The sequence below is a fragment of the Notechis scutatus genome, chromosome 1, assembly GCF_049901735.1.
Source record: "Notechis scutatus isolate UNSWTSFEM ecotype Mainland chromosome 1, rNotScu1.2, whole genome shotgun sequence".
NCBI classification, from domain to species: domain Eukaryota; kingdom Metazoa; phylum Chordata; class Lepidosauria; order Squamata; family Elapidae; genus Notechis; species Notechis scutatus.
In genome coordinates this window covers 127,383,657-127,402,586 of record NC_142009.1, presented here as the reverse complement: position 1 = coordinate 127,402,586, position 18,930 = coordinate 127,383,657, and the positions used below count along the sequence as shown (strand labels likewise).

Here is an 18,930-nt window from a genome sequence, read left to right as displayed (position 1 = left end):
CTTGTTAAACACATGTGTATTTTATGCTCTGGACTATAGACATTGAATTCATGAAAACCCTGAAAAATATGTGGTAGTCCTGGGCAAAAGAAAGGCAGAAAAATCACTCTAGGGGTAGGGACAGTGTAAAATATTAACACACGATAAATAATGGAACAATTAAAAATAATAGCACAGAGTTTTATCTCTCTCTTCCTATTTTTTTCTTTCTTTCTTTCTTTCTTTCTTTCTTTCTTTCTTTCTTTCTTTCTTTCTTTCTTTCTTTCTTTCTTTCTTTCTTTCTTTCTTTCTTTCTTTCCTTTCCTTTCCTTTCCTTTCCTTTCCTTTCCTTTCCTTTCTCTCTCTCTCTCTCTCTCTCTCTCTCTTTCTCTCATACACACACACACAGAGAGCACTTAACAGACAAGCATTTTGGAAGCAGCTCCTTTAAATTTCTCCAAGGCTTGAGGGGATTTCCCCCACCCCCTCTGTCAGACTGCACTCTTTCTCACTCCAGGCACTTTACTCACACGGGGAAAGTGATACTTGCAGCGTCCATGCCTTTCTTCCTTTTCCCTGGGGAGAAAGAGGACGTGGGGAACGGAGAGCAAGTGAGCGACTGGGCGACCGGGTTGGGGGCGTGGCCAGCCAGGGATTGCCACCGGTTGGGCGACCCATGCCAAATAACCGCTACCAGTTCGCCTGAATAGGTGCAAACCGGTTGAATAGCACCTCTGCTTGGTTGGGAATTTGGGGGAAGAATGCACAGAATGATATGCAAGCTTCTTCTTACAAGAGGTCACTGTGGGTGCAATCTAATGCAGATCTTGAGTGCACTTCAGTTCATGTATTTCAATGGTTCCAAAATACAGTTAAGCCTATTCTGGAAAATCAGTCAGGAATGATATATTTTTTCTAAATAGCCAAATCTACCACAACCGCAATGGAACAAACACTTGGGCAGACCTGGGTTTTTTTCCCATTGTGACGGTGATTAGTAGCACATCCTAATCCTGTTTTAACTTCCTTTCAAAATGAAATAATCCCAACGTCACAGACAAATCTGCAGAAATGAGATGGTCCTTAACAAACTGAAATCATTTCTTTCATAAGATGCTCTTGTCTTCTGCCAGTCTTAGATAATATCATGTTAAACTAAAATAACAATCGGAGTGGTAGCTAAGCACAATATAGATTGTGACATTCTGGCATGGGCCATTCTTTCTTCTTGGCTATTAGCAGGTTTCTGAACTTTTGAAATTCTGACAAAATGCTAACTTCGAAAAACAGAAAAGTCAGACAAAGTTGGCAACACTCACTCTAAAAGAACTGGAGCGTAGCAGCCTTCTAAAAGCCACTAACCTCCTATTCATGACCTTTAGTGCCAACCCTCAATTCCTGGCTCAGATAGTTTAAAATGGATAAAAATGCTACTCTTGTGATTGGAAAAAACTCTTCTCCTATTCAAAGAATATAATATAGATTATGAGAAGAAAATGAAAGCCAAGTAAAATAATTATATAGTATAAACTTCATAAATTGAAATAGTAGATTTAAAATACCTATGAGGCATTCATTAATAGGGTATGCATGTAGCTTTGGCCTAGCCCTGAGGAGATTCTCCACTGATCAAAATCTTTCTCAAATATTTAAAGCTATCAACTGGGTGAGAAGAATAAACTAAAAAAGGGAAAAGCAAAAATGATCCAAGCCTTATGTGTCTTGGGAGAAAGAATAAGACTCAAAGTACAATAACTAAAATTGAATATAAATAGACATTCTTTTAAAAAATGAAAAAAATGATCTCAAAACTATAAAGAAGATAACAAATCTTTTCTACAAAAAGACACATAAAATCAAAGGAAAAGAAATGTCTTTGTTATATATGTTTATGATGTAGTTGAAACTAAAGGAAACCAGTTATTTAGCATTCTTCTCACTTTTTGAGAATCATTAATGGGGGTAGGTGGCCTTTTCTAAGCCTGAAAAGCAGAATAAGGGCTTGACTAGTTCTTGCAAGAAAATACCAATGCTGTGTAGACTAAATTGGGAAGTGAAAAAGCATCCCAGAAGACAAAGGAAAATCTGTTCTTTGTGAGCCAAGAAAATTACACTGCTGTGTCCACAAGGCTAATCAGGAGTCAAGATCAAACTTAAGGAGACTAATGAATTGAAACCTTCTTGAAAGGCTGCAGTTATAGTACCCAGAATTCCCAGTAACAATGTTGTTCACTGGCTACACTAGTTTGGAATTCTAGGGTAATCAAACACACCACACAACTAACTGCTTGAGATTGACTGATATTTGAATCTTTATTTAAGCTCTACGTTTAAAGTATGATTATACTAAGCAATGCGACATAAAATCAATGCTCAAACTCGCAGTTGATACTCAGAAAAACAGAAAAGAAATGAGTATGAAACAAAAAAGCAGCACGTACCTCTCCTTTATCTCCTTTTAATCCCATAGATCCCTTTTGGAGTCAAAATTGTAAAACACACAATGAGTTATTGTGAAAATGTACTATTTCTACTGACACATAGTTAAATTTACTTACATTAAAATGTACATTTAAAAAAACACACAAAGTTTCCAAGCAACTACAGTTGCAAACTATCTTTTTCATCTTGACATCTAACAGCTTGAAGTACTATTTTTTCCAGCAAGGAAAAATCCACTCTGCATGATTAAGATGGGAAAAATATACTCTTTTAAAACTAAACATATAGACTTGGATCCAAAACTGTTCTTATAAAAATGCAGCTAATAAAATCATCTCATGTTGTGGATGCAAGTGAGAGGCAAGAAACTGTAGCTGAATCCTCCTCTCTGAAATCAGACAAAAGATGCTCCAGGTCAGAAAAAAAATGGGACCGAGGTGTCCAATTTAAACATCATGGAAAATGTGTCCATTGGTCCAGTCAGGCTCTCTGTTTTATCATCCTTCAAACAAAATCTTTTAATTAGAAATAAAACAATGGGGAGCCATGAAAAAAGGGCAGGCCTCCACCATCATTTTTTGTTTTAAAAATAAAGATAAAAGTTGTAAACTTTGTTTACTTGGCAACTAGCAAATGCACCCAGAAGGGAGGGAATGGGGTCTAGGTGTTGCAGGAGAAGAGCACTTTTGTGATAAAAAACAGGTATATTGTGACTGATCACATGACAGCTATTTATGACAATCTAAGTATATGTTGTCAGCACAGGTAGTCCTCGACTTAAAACAATTCATATAATGAAGTTACAACGGCACTGGAAAAAGTGACTTATGGCCTTTGTTCACGCTTACGACTGTTGCAGCATCTCCATGGTCACATAATCAAAATTTGGACCCCTGGCAATTGGCTCATATTTAGGACGGTTGCATTGTCCCGGGCCATGTGATCACCTTTTGCAACCTTCTCACGAGCAAAGTCAATAGGGAATCCAGATTCATTTAACAACCATGTCAATAACTGAACATCTGCAGTGATTTACTTAACGGTGGCAAGAAGGGTGGTAAAATGTGGCAAAACTCACTTAACAAGTGTCTCACTTAGCAGCAGAAATTTTGGGCTCAATTGTGGTTATAAATCGAGGATTAATGGCATATTCCTAATATGTCCATCCAAAATATTTCTAGTATCTGGTGTGAGAAATTAACCAGAGCCTTATGAGAATTGCTAAAACCAATGTGTAACAAGGTTTATTTGAGAATAAATGAATGGAAAAAACACATTACCAGCAAATATGTCCTGTAAGAAATTGTAGAATTCAAAAAGGACTTGATAATCTCTCTTTCTCACCTTATGGCCTGGAGTACCAGTTTTGCCTCCTTCACCCTTTTGACCCTTAAAAAAAACAACCAACTTGGTTACTGATGTGAAATGGGATATCCACACAACTACATATAGGTTGGAGCCTAACAAATTTATTCATTTATTTCAATATATCTGCTTTAAGGATGATTACATGTAGACTTCAAACAATACACACACCACACCTGATTTATAACCTGAAGCAAAACAATAGGAAAGTTAATTTGGATCTTAATTTTAAAGAATTTTAAACCAAAGATGTAAAAATAGCTTAAGAAATGTCAAAAAAAGACATCAGAAAAGATTTTGCACAGGTGTAACATCAGATAGAACTTTAATAAAACACACACACACACACACACACATCACTAAAATAAACAATGGGGAGTTGGGGGACTGAAAAAGAGTCTTAATTAGTTTGATGTAGTCGGTAGCTCTGACATGCTTTGATGTAACTTGTTCATATTCATTGTCTTAAAACCTCAATAAAACATAGTGCTAATGTGTCATCTTAACTTTAGATTGTGTCTTAAATAACCAATCTGTACCAATTAGATCCTCCACATACTCTCAACTAACAAGCCAACCAGCTTAATTAACTGTACAAGATCACATTTATGATCCTGGGATGGTAGTTTGTTCTGTCTAGCACAGGTCAGAAAACGAAACCTAAAACAATCTATGGCTTCTCTGATTGAACAATAAAGCACTGTTTCACATGTAATACAAAGTTTTATAGCTTACATTCTTTTCATCAAGCAAGCTTTATTCCTAGTTATACCATAACTTAAAAAAAGGAAAAAGCAGCCTACCTGGATGCCTTTTTCACCCCGATTTCCTTTCTCTCCCTGAAAAGTAAAAATCAATTTCTTGTTGAACTGTTATTTGTAACCGTAATAGTGAAATTAAACTAACACAAATTAAAAACTATCACAGATAGTCCTTGACCTACAACCACAACTGAGCCCAAAATTCCCACTGCTAAGCAAGGCAGTTGTCAAATAAATGTTGCCCCATCTTATGACCTTTCTTGCCACAATTATTAAGTGAATCACTGCAGTTATTAAGTGAACCATATGGTGGTTAAGCGAATCTGGCTTCCTTAATTGACTGCTTGTTGGAAGACAGCTGGGAAAGTTAGAAAAGATGATCACATGAATTCGGGGCAGTGCAACTGTCATAAATACATGCCAGTGCCAAGCACCCAATTTTTATCAAATAACTATGGGGATGCTGCAACAATTGTAAGTGGGAAAACTGGTCACAACTCACTTTCAATGCCACTGTAATTTAAAATGGTCACTAAATGAATGATTGTAAGTCAAGGACTATCTGCAGTTGTATTTGTAGAAATGTCTTGTTTTTCCATGTTTATAGAAGGCAATGTGCAATCTCTCAAATAATAGTGTGCACATCTTAGAGCTATGCTAGTACATGGCATTACACAATTTCCATTTTTAATTTCATATATTTAGTCCTTCTTGGCATGCTAGTTCATTAGATCACATCATTGTTCAAATTTCTTTTGCACCCACATTTCTGGATCCTACTTATTTGCTTAAACAATTTTAAACAAAGATTCTCAATGCAGTAACAAGTGTATCAGTGTATCGTTCTGCTTTGATTCAGGAGCCCATGATATAAGAAGAAAATCTGATGCTAAAAAAGGGTATTGCAAGTGTTTAAAGTCTTTAGAAACTGAAAGATCTTCAGAAGACACTCATCTTCAGCTGCAAATAGGATTTTACTGTTGCATTTAGGTAAATTCTTGCCCAATTTCCCTAAAGGCCACTAAAAGTCTTTTTAAACGAAGATGTCCTGTGATGTGTAATTTTAATACTCTATTTGAAATAACTTATTTCCCCAAAGGTAAATTTATAATATTGAAAAGAAAATTAGTTGTTCCTAAAAGGCTATTTCAGAATATTGTAAAGCTTATGTGCTTTGTATCTATTGAGATACTGAATTAATGTCTAGGAAGAAAACTGTAAATGTGATAAAAACAATATTTTACTTCTTCTTAATACATAATGTATTCATGGCCTTTGGAGTGATGGAAATAAAAAAAATGTGGTGGAGGGTACAAGTTAGAACTCACAATAGAAAAGTGTAATTTCACCCTCCACTACCATTATATTTTTTTGTATCCATATCTCCAACAGCCATGTATCATATAGCCTTATGGAAAGATTGATATGACAAGCCATGTAATATCTTTCTCTCCAATTATTATACCATGCAAGCGGGACTTTTTCAAATGTAATTTTCCTATGTTAAGCTTTCAGTGGCCTTCAACACCATCAGCCATTGCATTCTTCTCAATGGGATCAGAGGTATTGTTTGGTCCTGTCTAATCCTAAAGTGAGGTTCTACTTGATGGTGATGAAATAAGTGAAATGGTGACTTTAGCCATTCAATGTAAAGTAGCCCAGGGTATATTGTCCTCGTATTTATTTAAAGGTTACAACAGCAATTTGGACCAGAATTTCTGTTGTTAAATGATGCAATCATAAACTGTGATGCATTGCTTAGCAGTAGTAATCCCAGAAATCCCAGTTGCTATTGTTAAGTGAAGCTTTCATATAGTTAAGCAAGGACTCACTGCTGGGTCAGGAGGGTCTGAAAGTTATCAGCATGGCATTCACATCACAGGGGTGAGAATGGCTACTGCTGGTACAAGGATGCATGTGTGACCGACATAATGTGAGGTCAGCAGGCCTAAGGATAGTTGTTTCAGGGGTGGGGGAGGGTGCATGAGGGTACACAGGTGTCAGAGCATGGCCTGAGAATGCTCATATTGGACATGGTTACAGGTGGGTGCATGGGTAGCCATCAAGACAAGGTACAAGTGTAGCAGGGCCAGGGATGGCTGCTGCCAGCTGTGCAAGATGGCGTGAATGGTGCTCTGCAAATGCAGGAGAGACAGAGGTGCTATGGCTGCCATAGCTGGGTGTCTCAGGGGGAAAAAACACTGGACTACAAGGGACTGATCAGTGCAAATTCCAACCTTCTCTGCCAGCTTTCGTATTAACTTTGCTTGTCTGAAGGCAACAAGGGACACTGCAAATGGTGATCACATTATTGTCCCAAGGTGTTTTTTTAAAAAGGCAATTGGACTTTCTTTGTTTTTCCCTGAAGACATTTCACTTCTCATCCAAGAAGCTTCTTCAGTTCTGAAGAAGAATTAAAGAAGCTTCTTGGATGAAAAGCTAAACATCTTTAACAAAAAACAAAAAAAGCTAATTCCCTGTTGAAAAACCAGGATCTGGATGACTGAGAATCTCCATAGACATGATCCCATATGTGAGATAATGCAACCATCCTAAGCGCAAGACGGTAGCTAGCACCCAGATCGCAATCACAAGATTGCAGGGATGCAGTCTGCTGGAATGACTAGAATTTCAAGGAAATATTTAACAAGAAGAGTTCTCCACTCCTCTACTCGTTGCAGAATACCTTATGCCACCAGACTCGAAATTCTAGACCTAGAAAACCTAGAACTACGCCGCCTTCGGTCCAATCTAAGTATAGTATATAAAATCATACATTGCAATGTCCTGCCTGTCAATGAATACTTCAGCTTCAACCATAACAACAAAAGAGCAAACAATAGATACAAACTCAAGGTTAATCGCACTAAACTTGATTTCAGGAAATACGACTTCAGCAACAGAGTGGTCAATGTCTGGAATACTCTACCTGACTCTGTGGTTTTTTCCCCAAACCCCAAAAACTTTAACCTTAGGCTGTCTACTATTGACCTCACCCCTTTCCTAAGAGGTCTGTAGGGGGTGTGCCTAAGCGCACCAACGTGCCTACTGTCCCTGTCCTATTGTTTCTTTTATATATATTTTTCTTTTTCTTTTACGTAGCCATGTATTCATAACTATGTTTTTACTTATACCTATTATCTTGTAAGCAATTGACAAAAAAACAAAACTATCTTTAAGTACCATTATTATAACTTTGAACACAAAATTATTGGTTGGTTTTTTCCTTATGTTTTGTGGCATTTCACAGATGAGAGCCCCCAAAGTATTATGATTACATGGGGAACAAAAGTTGTCTAAATTAAACAAATAAATATTAACTAAAGTTTCTTCTCTTCTAAGGAAGGCCAAACATGAAATTTAATCCACTGATTTCTATCTTTGTACTAATATTACACGGACAAAACAAATGATTCTAGGTAGATATTCATATGTAAAAGCTAAGTTTAACATTAAACAAAAATATCATCTGAGGTTAAGGGAATTGTCTGAACTAGATGTACTTTTGATTAATAAAACTTAGTAGTGTAACCATATATTCTGAGAAGAGTCCTGAAATTGCTGGTTCTGACTGGGAGAAATGTAACTACAAAGTTAACTTTTTGTCTCATGGTCTTAAGTATTACATTTGTAAGAGTAATTCACAACTAAAAGCTCACTGATTCTTTGGGCTTTGTTATAAAAGGAAATACAGATTCATAATAATAAATTAAAAAAACAACAGGCATACCTTCAAACCGGGAGGACCAGGCATGCCAGGATAGCCTGGTTCACCTGAATCACCCAGCCTTCCTTGTTCTCCCTAAGAAACCAAAAAGGACACCATAAATAGGAAACTACACCTTATGAAAATACATTGTTCTTGTGAAGCTGTGGAGACAATCCTGCAAATACCTGATTTGAAAGCACATGGATGATAATGACTTTAGACTTCTTTTCTCCTGGGCCTTCACATTACAGTTGTGCAAAATCTTAAGAAGAGGTTCTTCACAATGTGAGGGTGCACGAATGAAATGGCTCTTTAAACTCTTTACATAGTGTTAAAGTCGCCATTCTGTATGTAGCTGTCCCACTGCCCCAGCAAGTATTTCTTTCATATTCTTATTTTTTCCCAGCACTTGTTAGAGAAGAAGACTCATATCTTGGAGGGGGGGTGTCCTGAATATTTCCACCACAGAGTAAATCTCTGCAATATTTTGATATCAAATGAGCTGTAAACATAACAAGCTTGATAAAAACTCATAAGCACATTCATTATTCTTGGCTTTGCTCAGAATACAGAAAATATCCATCAACATTAAGAAAATTGAACTGTTTATATAAAAGCACAGCTCTTCTATCATAATCCTGATAAAATGATTTCAGAACTTGATTTATGCAAACATTTAAAAGAACTGCATTGTTAAATCATTTTTTAAAATCGCCTCATTTCAAATTGCTACAAGCGTTTAGCCAACAAGTTCCCCACCAGTCCATGACAGACAGAAATTTAAATTGGGAATAGGGCTCTAGGTTCAGGTAGCCCTCGACTTATAAGTACAATTGGAACTGAAATTTCCATTGCTACACGAGGCGGTTATTAAGTGAGTCATTTCCAATTTTGCAATCTTTTCTCTGTGGTGATTAAGCAAATCACAAGGGTTGTTAATTAATCACACTGTTTTTCAGTGATTCTGTCTTCCCCCATTGACTTTGCTTATTAGAAGCTGGCTGGGGAAGTTGCAAACAGCAGTAATGGAACCCTGGGACAGTACAACCATCATAAATATAGTTGTCAAGGACCCAGATTTTGACCATGCGACCACAGAGATGCTACAACGATCATAAGTGTGACAATTGTTCATAAGTCACTTTTTCAGCACCAATATAACTTTGAATGGTCACTAAACAAATGACCATAAGTCAAGGACTATCTGCACTTTCAACAATTGTTATCTTTCAGAAATGTTAGATGTAAAGGACCCTGGTTAAACTTTGTGCAGATGTCAACATGAGCCATGGTTAAAAGTGACAAAAATTAACATGAGAAAGGAGGTATGAGACATGAATAACTGTGTGTGGATACTGGCCCTCCATCCTAGAACATACACATCCCTGCAGCTTCTGGAAGAGGGAACTCCATCCATAAGCATAGCTCATATTTTTTATGTTAATAAGGAGTTGCTAATGTAGGTAGTTTGTCTTCTTATTAACAGGAGAAGCCTACGGGTGTTTTTTTTTTAAAGTAATCACAAGTTCATTTCAGCAAGAGAGAAATGTACACTAAACACAAAGCAAGCATAGTTTTTATGTTAATAGAAGAATGTAGTTCCTTGCCTCACGACACACTGAAACTTAGCCAAATTTACCTTGGTGCCTGGATTTCCTGATTTCCCTTGTGGTCCTTGTTCACCCTTGCTGCCCTATGAGTATGAGACTTTTATTAGTAAAACAAATTGTACAAAATGTTTCGGCAGACAAATTAAATGAATAAGCCAGGTTACATCACTGCAACCATTCCTTTCGGGAGCTACCTCTTTTCTGAAACTCCCTTATTGTAATGAATACAGGGTAATTTAAAGTAGTATCATGAATTGTTGCTGTATCTGAGTGAGCGTGCTGCTGTGTGCAAGAGAATAGGGGAACATATTAGAGAATGAAAGGGGAATAGTTACAGTTCAGTTTACAACTTCATCCGTTTTCATTTCTGACATACATGAAGGAGATACATTGAAAGACTGCAATACCAGGCTTATGGCAGTTACAAAGTCCAGCACAATAAGCATGGATGTAGAAGCTTCAATGTACAGATTTTTACCATCCAAGATTTCTACAAGAAGCACATAGACTTCAACCTACTCAGATAAGCAAGCTCTTGCTCCCCCTTCCAATTTAAGGAAAGAACTGTTGTTTCAACTTTGGACAGAATGAAATAATCTTTAAAAATCCTGTATTTCCTGCATGTATTGAGCTTCCTGTGCTCCCAAATATTGACTTCACTATGCTAGAGTTCAGAAGAGTTTTCATGTATTTGATTTTTCTCTTGTTTACTTATAATTTAGATAATGTTTTTAAAGATTTTCTTTTTTACAAGTCAAGGCAGAAAATATACCTTAGGACCAGGACCTCCAGGTAAACCCAATGATCCCTCAGGTCCAGGAAGACCCTGAGAAATAGAAACAAAAACAGATATACATAAACAACCCCCAATATTTCTTTTTTAAAATGAGAAAGATGTAACATAACCAATACAGATTATGTTACAATTTCTTCTAACATGAACCTTTCATTTCTTACATCTGAATAATACAAATTGAAAATGTGCGTATATTGCAGTGTGTTATTGTATTCCACCTCTTTTTGCCTTATATTTTTACTTTCAGTTGAACATTTACTATTAATTCCTTCCAAATGCAAATAGATATAAGGTTTATATATTTATTATTTAGAGAATGATAATCTGTTTTTCTAACAGCCTTTCCAAAGTAGGGAGTGCTCTTTCAGAGACAATACGCTTGCTTTAAAAATCAGGCATTTCTACTACTCCACAAGTCTATATTCCTCTGAATCCATTCTGCCTTACACGTATACAATTTCAATTTATTCAGTACAGTGGAAAAATTTCCTCACAATGGAAAAGAGAAATAAGAGATGGATGAGGGACCAGTTGAGCAAACAACATTGTCATCAATATTAAACTTACATCCTGATACTGAAACCAAATTAAACAACAAAGGGCAGAGTGATCCAAAAATATATATTGTGTGAAGTGCTTGACCAGGAAAAATGCTGAGAGGCTTCTCCAAGATAAGCAGCAACAGTGGGATCCTGCTTGGACTTTGGCAACCGCAAGAGAAACTTGGGCTTAACTCCACTAAGGCATTATTAATTTTCTCTCTTCTCCTCTGGGAGTGCCAATTAAAGCTACATAGTTGTTAGTGCCTCCTAAGTGCAATGATCCATTAATTAAGGAAGGTTAGAACATAAATATTTAATATTACCAACAGTTATAAAATGTACAAATGATAAACTAGCATATGGAATACACACTCGCTCCTTCCCTTGCTTTCTTTCCTATTCCTTTCCCGTAATCAGTGTTTACGTTATATTTGCCCAAGCATTAAGTACAATGAATTCAAATTGGCTTCCTGCCAGTCAAGCCTATTTCAAACCTCTGCTTGAAAACCCTCTGTTTATAATTGATCAAGTGTGCATGTAACTGGTGCTTTATGTATGGCTCAGGTTCAAACCAGACATAATACTAAACAGTTTATCAAAACTACATTCTTAAATTTAACTGCAAGCACAAGGTGCTCAAATAATTCTGTTTTCACTGGAATCACAGGGCGATTTAACCTTTTTTGGCCTAGCCATAATGCCTGTGAAACATGCCACTCTAGGATAATGTTTTTTGTTCATTTAAAAAGCCCAATACTAAATATATAAATATTTTGTAATATGATTTTTCATAAACTAAGAAGCAGTTTGACATAAGCCACAGGCACAAAGCCAACAAAAGAGAAAGAATTAAAGCAGCAAATAGAACAAGAATTTTTCCAAGGTTGGTTTTATTGATAGCCATGACTAAAAAGCCTGCCCCCCCCCCCCCCACACACACAAAACCCCCAAAACTTGAAGAATCTATAAAACTAAAAGAAGAATCTTTACATGTTCCCTACAAAATCAAAAAGGCCAATCCCATATTCTGCATCTTAATTTAAGGACAGTCTTTTTTGGGGATATAAATTCTTTGCAAATAGGCTTTTTTATACAGTATGGAGCACTGACATGAAGAGCCTGTACCCTTTGAAATGCTACTAAATCACAGCTCCCATCAGCCCTAGCCAACACTGCAAAACACAAGAGATGCTAGGAGATAGAATACAGCAACATCTGAAAGTCCCCTGGCTCCTCACTCATAATGTATCAGTTTTACAAAATTAGCCAAAAATGATGCAACAAAATAAAGCAAGTTTTTAAAATACTGTATAACAAACTATTGCTGCTTCTTTCTCCAAAACTGAAGTTACTCATGGCAAATATATGATTGAAGCTGGCAACTATAATAGGAATATTTTTTTAAAATTTCTGATGAAATTTCCCTCAGGTATTACATGGAATTGTCAACAAGATTTTCATCCATTCTCTTCTGGAACAACTACTGTAACTAACAGCAAATAAATTTTACTTTATATTCTGGCTGGTTTCTCTTCAACCACTCTAAATATTTAAATCTTCCATGCACTTGAAAGTAAATGGATTCTATCAGGGAAGAAGAGAATGAAACATAATCGTAATAAATGATTTGTAAAATGTACTATTCAAAGTGATACTGGCCTTCCTGTACATGCAGAAACCATATTGGAGAAAACCATAACTACCATGCTTGCAAAGCAACTCTCCTTGAAGTATTATAGTACTTTCTGAGATTAAACCTAACAGCTGAAAGATGAAGCCTCTTCCAAAATCCTTCCCTATTAAAATGGGGCTATGTCTACCCGAAGAATTCCCATCACTTTGAATTTACATTGGTGACAGCTGCCATCTGTTCAAAATTAGCGTACCATCCATTCTGGAAAAAGAATCACTTTGTGGAAGCTATTAACAGGTCAGAACAGAGGCGCCTCCTTGTTATAAAACAGTTCAATGTGATGGAAAGAATCATAATTTTCAAGTTCCCTACTAAGTGCATGACACGACACGTGTCCTGTTAAGAGCTCACGCAGAACATTTGAAAGGATCCTTAAGGCAACAAATAGTCTCCAAAAGCGTTTAACTTCAATTTCCATGCAGTATGCATTAATTCAGGACAGCGCATCTGCAGCATAATTGGTTTGTTTTCATGATGTTATACTGGTTTTCTTCTCTATTTTAAAACTAACATTTTTGTCTTTTCAAGTTCAGCCATTGTCAAAGGAATTAAATTTCCAAATCATTTCATTCAGACATATTGACTTCTGGATTTTACAGTTGCTGTCAAAGTATAATACAGAAATAGATAGTATGATTTTCTTCAAACCATGACTCCTATAACTGTAGCATTTTGCCACAACACTTCAAAAAAAATGGAATAACAAAAACATACAGGTAACCCTGACGATCCTTTTGTCCCTTCTTCTCCAGGCAGCCCATTTTCACCCTATGATAAATTTAAAAATCAAAGCATTATTTAATTTATTATAGAATGCACTATGGCAATAGTACTTTAAAGCAAAAAAAAAGGAGGAAATGTTTCTATATAAAATCTACATCCTGATAAATACCTTATCTCCTTTTAGTCCTTGAACTCCAGGGATCCCAGGAATTCCCTTGGGAAAAATAAATTAAAACATATTAAATAGAAGCACCGCTGTGTTTCTCATTTGAAGTTCTTTATTCATTCTCCAATTATCCTTGGAGATAAATTACACATTCATATCACTGTGATATCAGACTTGAAACAGAAGTTGTAAGTCCATGCTTATCTGTGAACGACTAGCCATTATGAGGAAACACAATTGTGCACATTGGTTAGAAATAGCTGCATGTTGGCAGTATCACCTATTATATTTGTATGTGTGTCCACCTCTCCATCCCAGATTGCATGGTCTATAATCTTTGAGCTGTGAATCAATAGAGGAAATGAGTCAACATTAGAATTCTTGACTGATTCTTGAGCATGACTCAACAATGCACAAAGGGAGGCATCTGAAATATCTTGATCTGGAACTTTAATCACATACCCAATTGTTCTTATGAAGGATTAAACTTACATAGCTGTTTCTATCCTGGGCTTCTAGCTCATTAAAAAACTATGGAATCACTGTGCATAATGAATCTTCAAAAGTATTTTTGAACTGATTTTAATTATTTTCTCTCACTGTAACAATGTCCCTTGTGTCTACAAGAGACTAATCTTTGTTTCAAGAGAATGTTTTTGCATGAAACTTTCTCTCCTTTCTTTTTTCTGTTTTATTTTGGGGATATTGTAAAATATTAAGAAAAATATGTTTCATCTCAAAAACAGCTGGATTATCTTTTATTTTTGGACTGAGATATTTTCTGTGAAACTAAAAAAAAACACAATGCGGTCTTTATTAAAAAAAAAAAAAGCAGCTAATTTCCATCCTCATTGTAGCAAGGTTTGGGTTGTGACCCTTTCCTCCTACACCATAAAAAGCATTGGCAAGAAAACACTCAGAAAAGTACTTGGTGTCTCTGCTGGAAAACCCTGCCTATCTAAATACAGTTGTGCTTTTTGGCTTGGTTTGGCTTGAGTCTATTCAACTCCCTACATTCACAGTGGCTGTGACTCATTTAATGACCACCAAGGCTCATGGCACCCACAATCATTTAACCTTAGCAGAAGTGACTTCATCACACAACTTGCATACCACAAACAGAAGCTGCCAGTTTTCTTTGCTACTGGAAGCCACAGGGAAAAAAAACAACAGTTTTTGCCAGGGGTGAACGTATCATATGATTTATTTGCTAGGAGCCAAGAACAGCCACATGCTGAATTTTATAAGGGAATCTTCAACTTAGACCTCATCTATCACATTGTGATAATCATAAGAAGCTAAGGAAATACATTTGCCCACAAGCGCACTTTGTCTCCAAAGATCTAACACATGGTAATTAAATTCTGAAGGTAATATTTTTCAAAGGACAACACAAGAATTAATGTTCATTAAAATGTATAGTATACTTGTATATAATCAAAGTGGCACTCCTACTTTCAATTGAACCATTTGGGAACAATAGCAATAGCAATAACACTTAGACTTATATACCACTTCATAGTGCTTTACAGCCCACTCTAAGTGGTTTACAGAGCCAACATATTGCCCCCAACAATCTGGGTCCTCATTTTACTGACCTTGAAGGATGGAAGGCTGAGTCAACCTTGAGCCGGTGAGACCTGAACTGCCAAACTGCTGGCAGCCAGTGATCAGCAGAAGTAGCCTGCAGTACTACATTCTAACCACTGCGCCACCGCAGCTAAGTGACCATATATCAAAATTAGCTAGTATAACTTTTGCTTATGCACATGCTAAATATGTTGATATCTTATGAGTCTGCTGTTGGAGAGACCCGCGCTGCATTGAAAGCAACTAGATTTGCAATAGAAATCACAGACGAGAAGAATGTCACTGATGGGCATTCTTTCATACATCGGGGTCCCAAGACTTCTCCAACCATTTTGCTTGGAGAGAGTCAAAGCCTGGAGGGCTTCTCTTTATTTATTGAAATGGACTGATTTATAAATTAATAAATAGAAAACTAGCATAAATTGATCACTATTAGAATTGAATGGTCTATAGAGTCTGATCTAGAAGGTCTATTTATATGGCCTGTAAGAATTGAAACAGACTTGATCAATCACTCCATCGATCAAAAGTCCAATCAAAACAGCAATCCGGCAATCATAATTAATTTTTAATTATATAATTAAAAAAATTTCTGGCTAACCCACCACTACAACAAGGAAAAGCTATGCACAATCTCAAACATGCAGTCTTCTGAATATTGTTTTTCAGGAAGGCACTTTTAGATGTTTTTCATTCTTTCTGAGTTTTACAAAAAAAACTGTATGTTTGTTTCCTGTAATATTTTTTGTGTTAACAGTGACTGGTTTTAGTTCATGTTTAATTAGAGATACATCAAAGCAGGCAAAGCCCATATTATATATTGATTATTTATACATTATAAAGTAGAGTTCTGCCGTACAAAGACAGTTTTCCCCCATGCTATCATTTCATTAAACAACTAATTTCCACATCACTGTCTATCCACAGGTGTCAAACTTGTCATGTCATGTTGCCATCACATGATGTAATTTGCCTTTTTTCCCTTCGCAGAGCTGGGGTGTGTTTGGCCTGCACATGATGCATCCGGCCAGCAGGCAGTGACCCCAGGTATGCCCTGGGATGACACCCCAGGTATGACACCCCAGGTATGCCCTGGGATGTCAAACCACCCAGTAGGACTGTATTAATTATCATCCTTCTCATCTGTCCTATTTCATAATTCCTTAGTTTCTTCTGACTATAACTTGTTGTAACTCACGATTTATGTTGGTTGCTTTTATTTAATATCTTATTATGATTTATGTTGATTGCTTGAGTATCCTATCACTGAGTGTTGTATCTATGATTTATGATTATTGTATTTTAGCATTATGATTATCACTTGTTGCTTGTATGTACACTGAGAGCTTATGCACCAGAGACAAATTCCTTGTGTGTGTCCAATCACACTTGGCCAATAAAAGAATTCTATTTCTATTTCTAATAAGTTTTGTTATACTTCAAGTTGGCAGATAATTTTTTAAACCTGCCTCAGGATAGTTGAAGAATTATTAGCAATCATGTTCAGTTTCAGCTTAAAAATACTATATTTCCACCAAATGTGCTCAAAAGTAGCCTTCAGTTTGATTCTTCTTATGGTGTCTCCACATGAGAGTTCACTGTGGTTGACACCTATGTTTTTATGAGTAAAAGTTAAAGAGAGAAGAATCACTTCACATCTGGGTAGATCTTATTAACAGGAAAACCCATTTATTTTCTGTTCAAAATTAAATTTCCTTGTTACATAACATTTATTCCTTGATGCACAGATAGCTGCCAGGAGAACAATAGAGCACAGACCATTTGGCAAAGATTACAACTGAAAATTTTAAACCGAGAATGCTCTGCAAGTCACAGAGAAGAAAGGCATAGAGTTCTGGGAAGAAAGGTTATTCTAAAGTAGGTAGTGTTTTCTTTCTCTAGTCTGTCTAAAAGCATGTGGTGTAAGAGGTCCCTGACAAAGGGTGAATATTTGGTCAAATACTGACAAATGAGTCTCATGCTTTTTTAATTCTTTTTTTAGAATAATAAACACAAAATACCTCAGCACAGTTATGAAATTGTTGCTTAATTTCAAAAGTTAATTACCTTTTCATACAAATGAATTAACAACATTAATCAACATCAATCAATAGACACCACCTATCTCCTGTAAACCTTGGCCTCAACAACTCTAAGAAAAAGTGTTAACAAGCTTATAACTGCAAGGAACATAAATCCTTCCATCCTCCACCATTCGATTAGAGCTGAAGTAGCTTCTTGGATGAGAAGCAAAATGTCTTCGAGGAAAAACAAAGTCCAGTTGCCTTTTGAAAAAGTACTTTTGGGATATACCACCCAGAATTTCATCATTGAAACTGTTTTGAATATGCTAAATGAATAAACTAAATGAATAATAAGGAATGCTTGTAGTGACATTAGAAATATGTTGGTAGCAGGTATGACTGTTTCATTTATTTTTTGTTTTGTTTTGCTTATAATGTTGTGCTATTGGCTGACAATCCAAGTGAGGTGTATGGTGATTTTTAGACTCTGTAGCTCCTCCATGAAGAGAATCAATCTGAAAATCACTGTGTCAAAGACCAAGATGGTTATTAAGTCCCTGATATTTTGTTGTGGGTAGAAGTAATATCTTCAGTACTACCTAGGTACAATGCTAGCACTGATTATTTTGCCTGGTTAGGTAATAAAAGGTCTGCAAGAAAACAGAGAGCACCAAGGACCCCACAACTGTATATCTGTCCAAATGATAGGATCAAGAAACAATGCAGTGATGGGATTCAAATTTTTTACTACCGGTTCTGTGGGCGTGGCTTGGTGGGCATGGCAGGGGAAGGTTATTGTAAAATCTCCAGTCAGAGGTGGTATTTGCTGGTTCTCTGAACGACTCAAAATTTCCACTACTGGTTCTCCAGAACTGGTCAGAACCTGCTGAATATCACCTCTGAAACAATGGGTGGTAAATTAAACAATTGCACAGTAAATACAGATAGGAAATTAAACATGAAGTATACATTTCAATATGTTTCTAAATAATGAAAACTGCTGGCTTTATTCAATTTAATCTGCACCATATAACATCTAGTTTTTGTGAGCATTACATTAACTGAGATGATAAAGAATGTCTGTCTCTGATCAAACACTAACTCAAAGCAGATTCTCTATACAATGGTTAAATAACCGAGGGAAACAGAATTTTTGGATGCTGTACAAATGGGAGAAGTGCCACTCTCTGGGAGTATTATAAAAGCTGTATGGAGCATTTCATGAATCACTGGCTGTTGGAAAGGCAGTCTTAGGGAAAGTCCTTTGTGGAATTAACAGTATATCCTCTATTGGCATATGAGTGGAGAATTTTAATTTGCAATCCAATTCTCTTGCCTGCTCTAGAAAAATTGTTTTCTGTAAAACATGTTAAAATGATAGTCAAAGCAGTGTAGGGTAGGACGACTAGTTCCTGGGCTGTGACTGGAATTGAGCCTGGCAAACATGGTCATAAGTTGTGACAGTTGTAAAGTGGCTAAGTAAACCCAATTTTATGAAATTTTGCAGTAATTATTAAGCAAAAACCACAG

General features: G+C 36.3%; 1 protein-coding gene across 1 annotated transcript in view; it reads right to left on the bottom strand.

Moving 5' to 3' along the window:
- COL21A1 (collagen type XXI alpha 1 chain) overlaps nucleotides 1-18,930 on the bottom strand; it is an 84,001-nt gene that overhangs the window by 11,661 nt on the left and 53,410 nt on the right. Inside the window, exons 17-24 of the mRNA XM_087945641.1 lie at nucleotides 13,790-13,834; nucleotides 13,612-13,665; nucleotides 10,639-10,692; nucleotides 9,896-9,949; nucleotides 8,278-8,349; nucleotides 4,590-4,625; nucleotides 3,766-3,810; nucleotides 2,421-2,453 (exon numbers count right to left, since the gene is read on the bottom strand). Coding sequence (XP_087801767.1) covers nucleotides 2,421-2,453; nucleotides 3,766-3,810; nucleotides 4,590-4,625; nucleotides 8,278-8,349; nucleotides 9,896-9,949; nucleotides 10,639-10,692; nucleotides 13,612-13,665; nucleotides 13,790-13,834 — 393 coding nt within the window. The remainder of the gene's footprint in view (nucleotides 1-2,420; nucleotides 2,454-3,765; nucleotides 3,811-4,589; nucleotides 4,626-8,277; nucleotides 8,350-9,895; nucleotides 9,950-10,638; nucleotides 10,693-13,611; nucleotides 13,666-13,789; nucleotides 13,835-18,930) is intronic.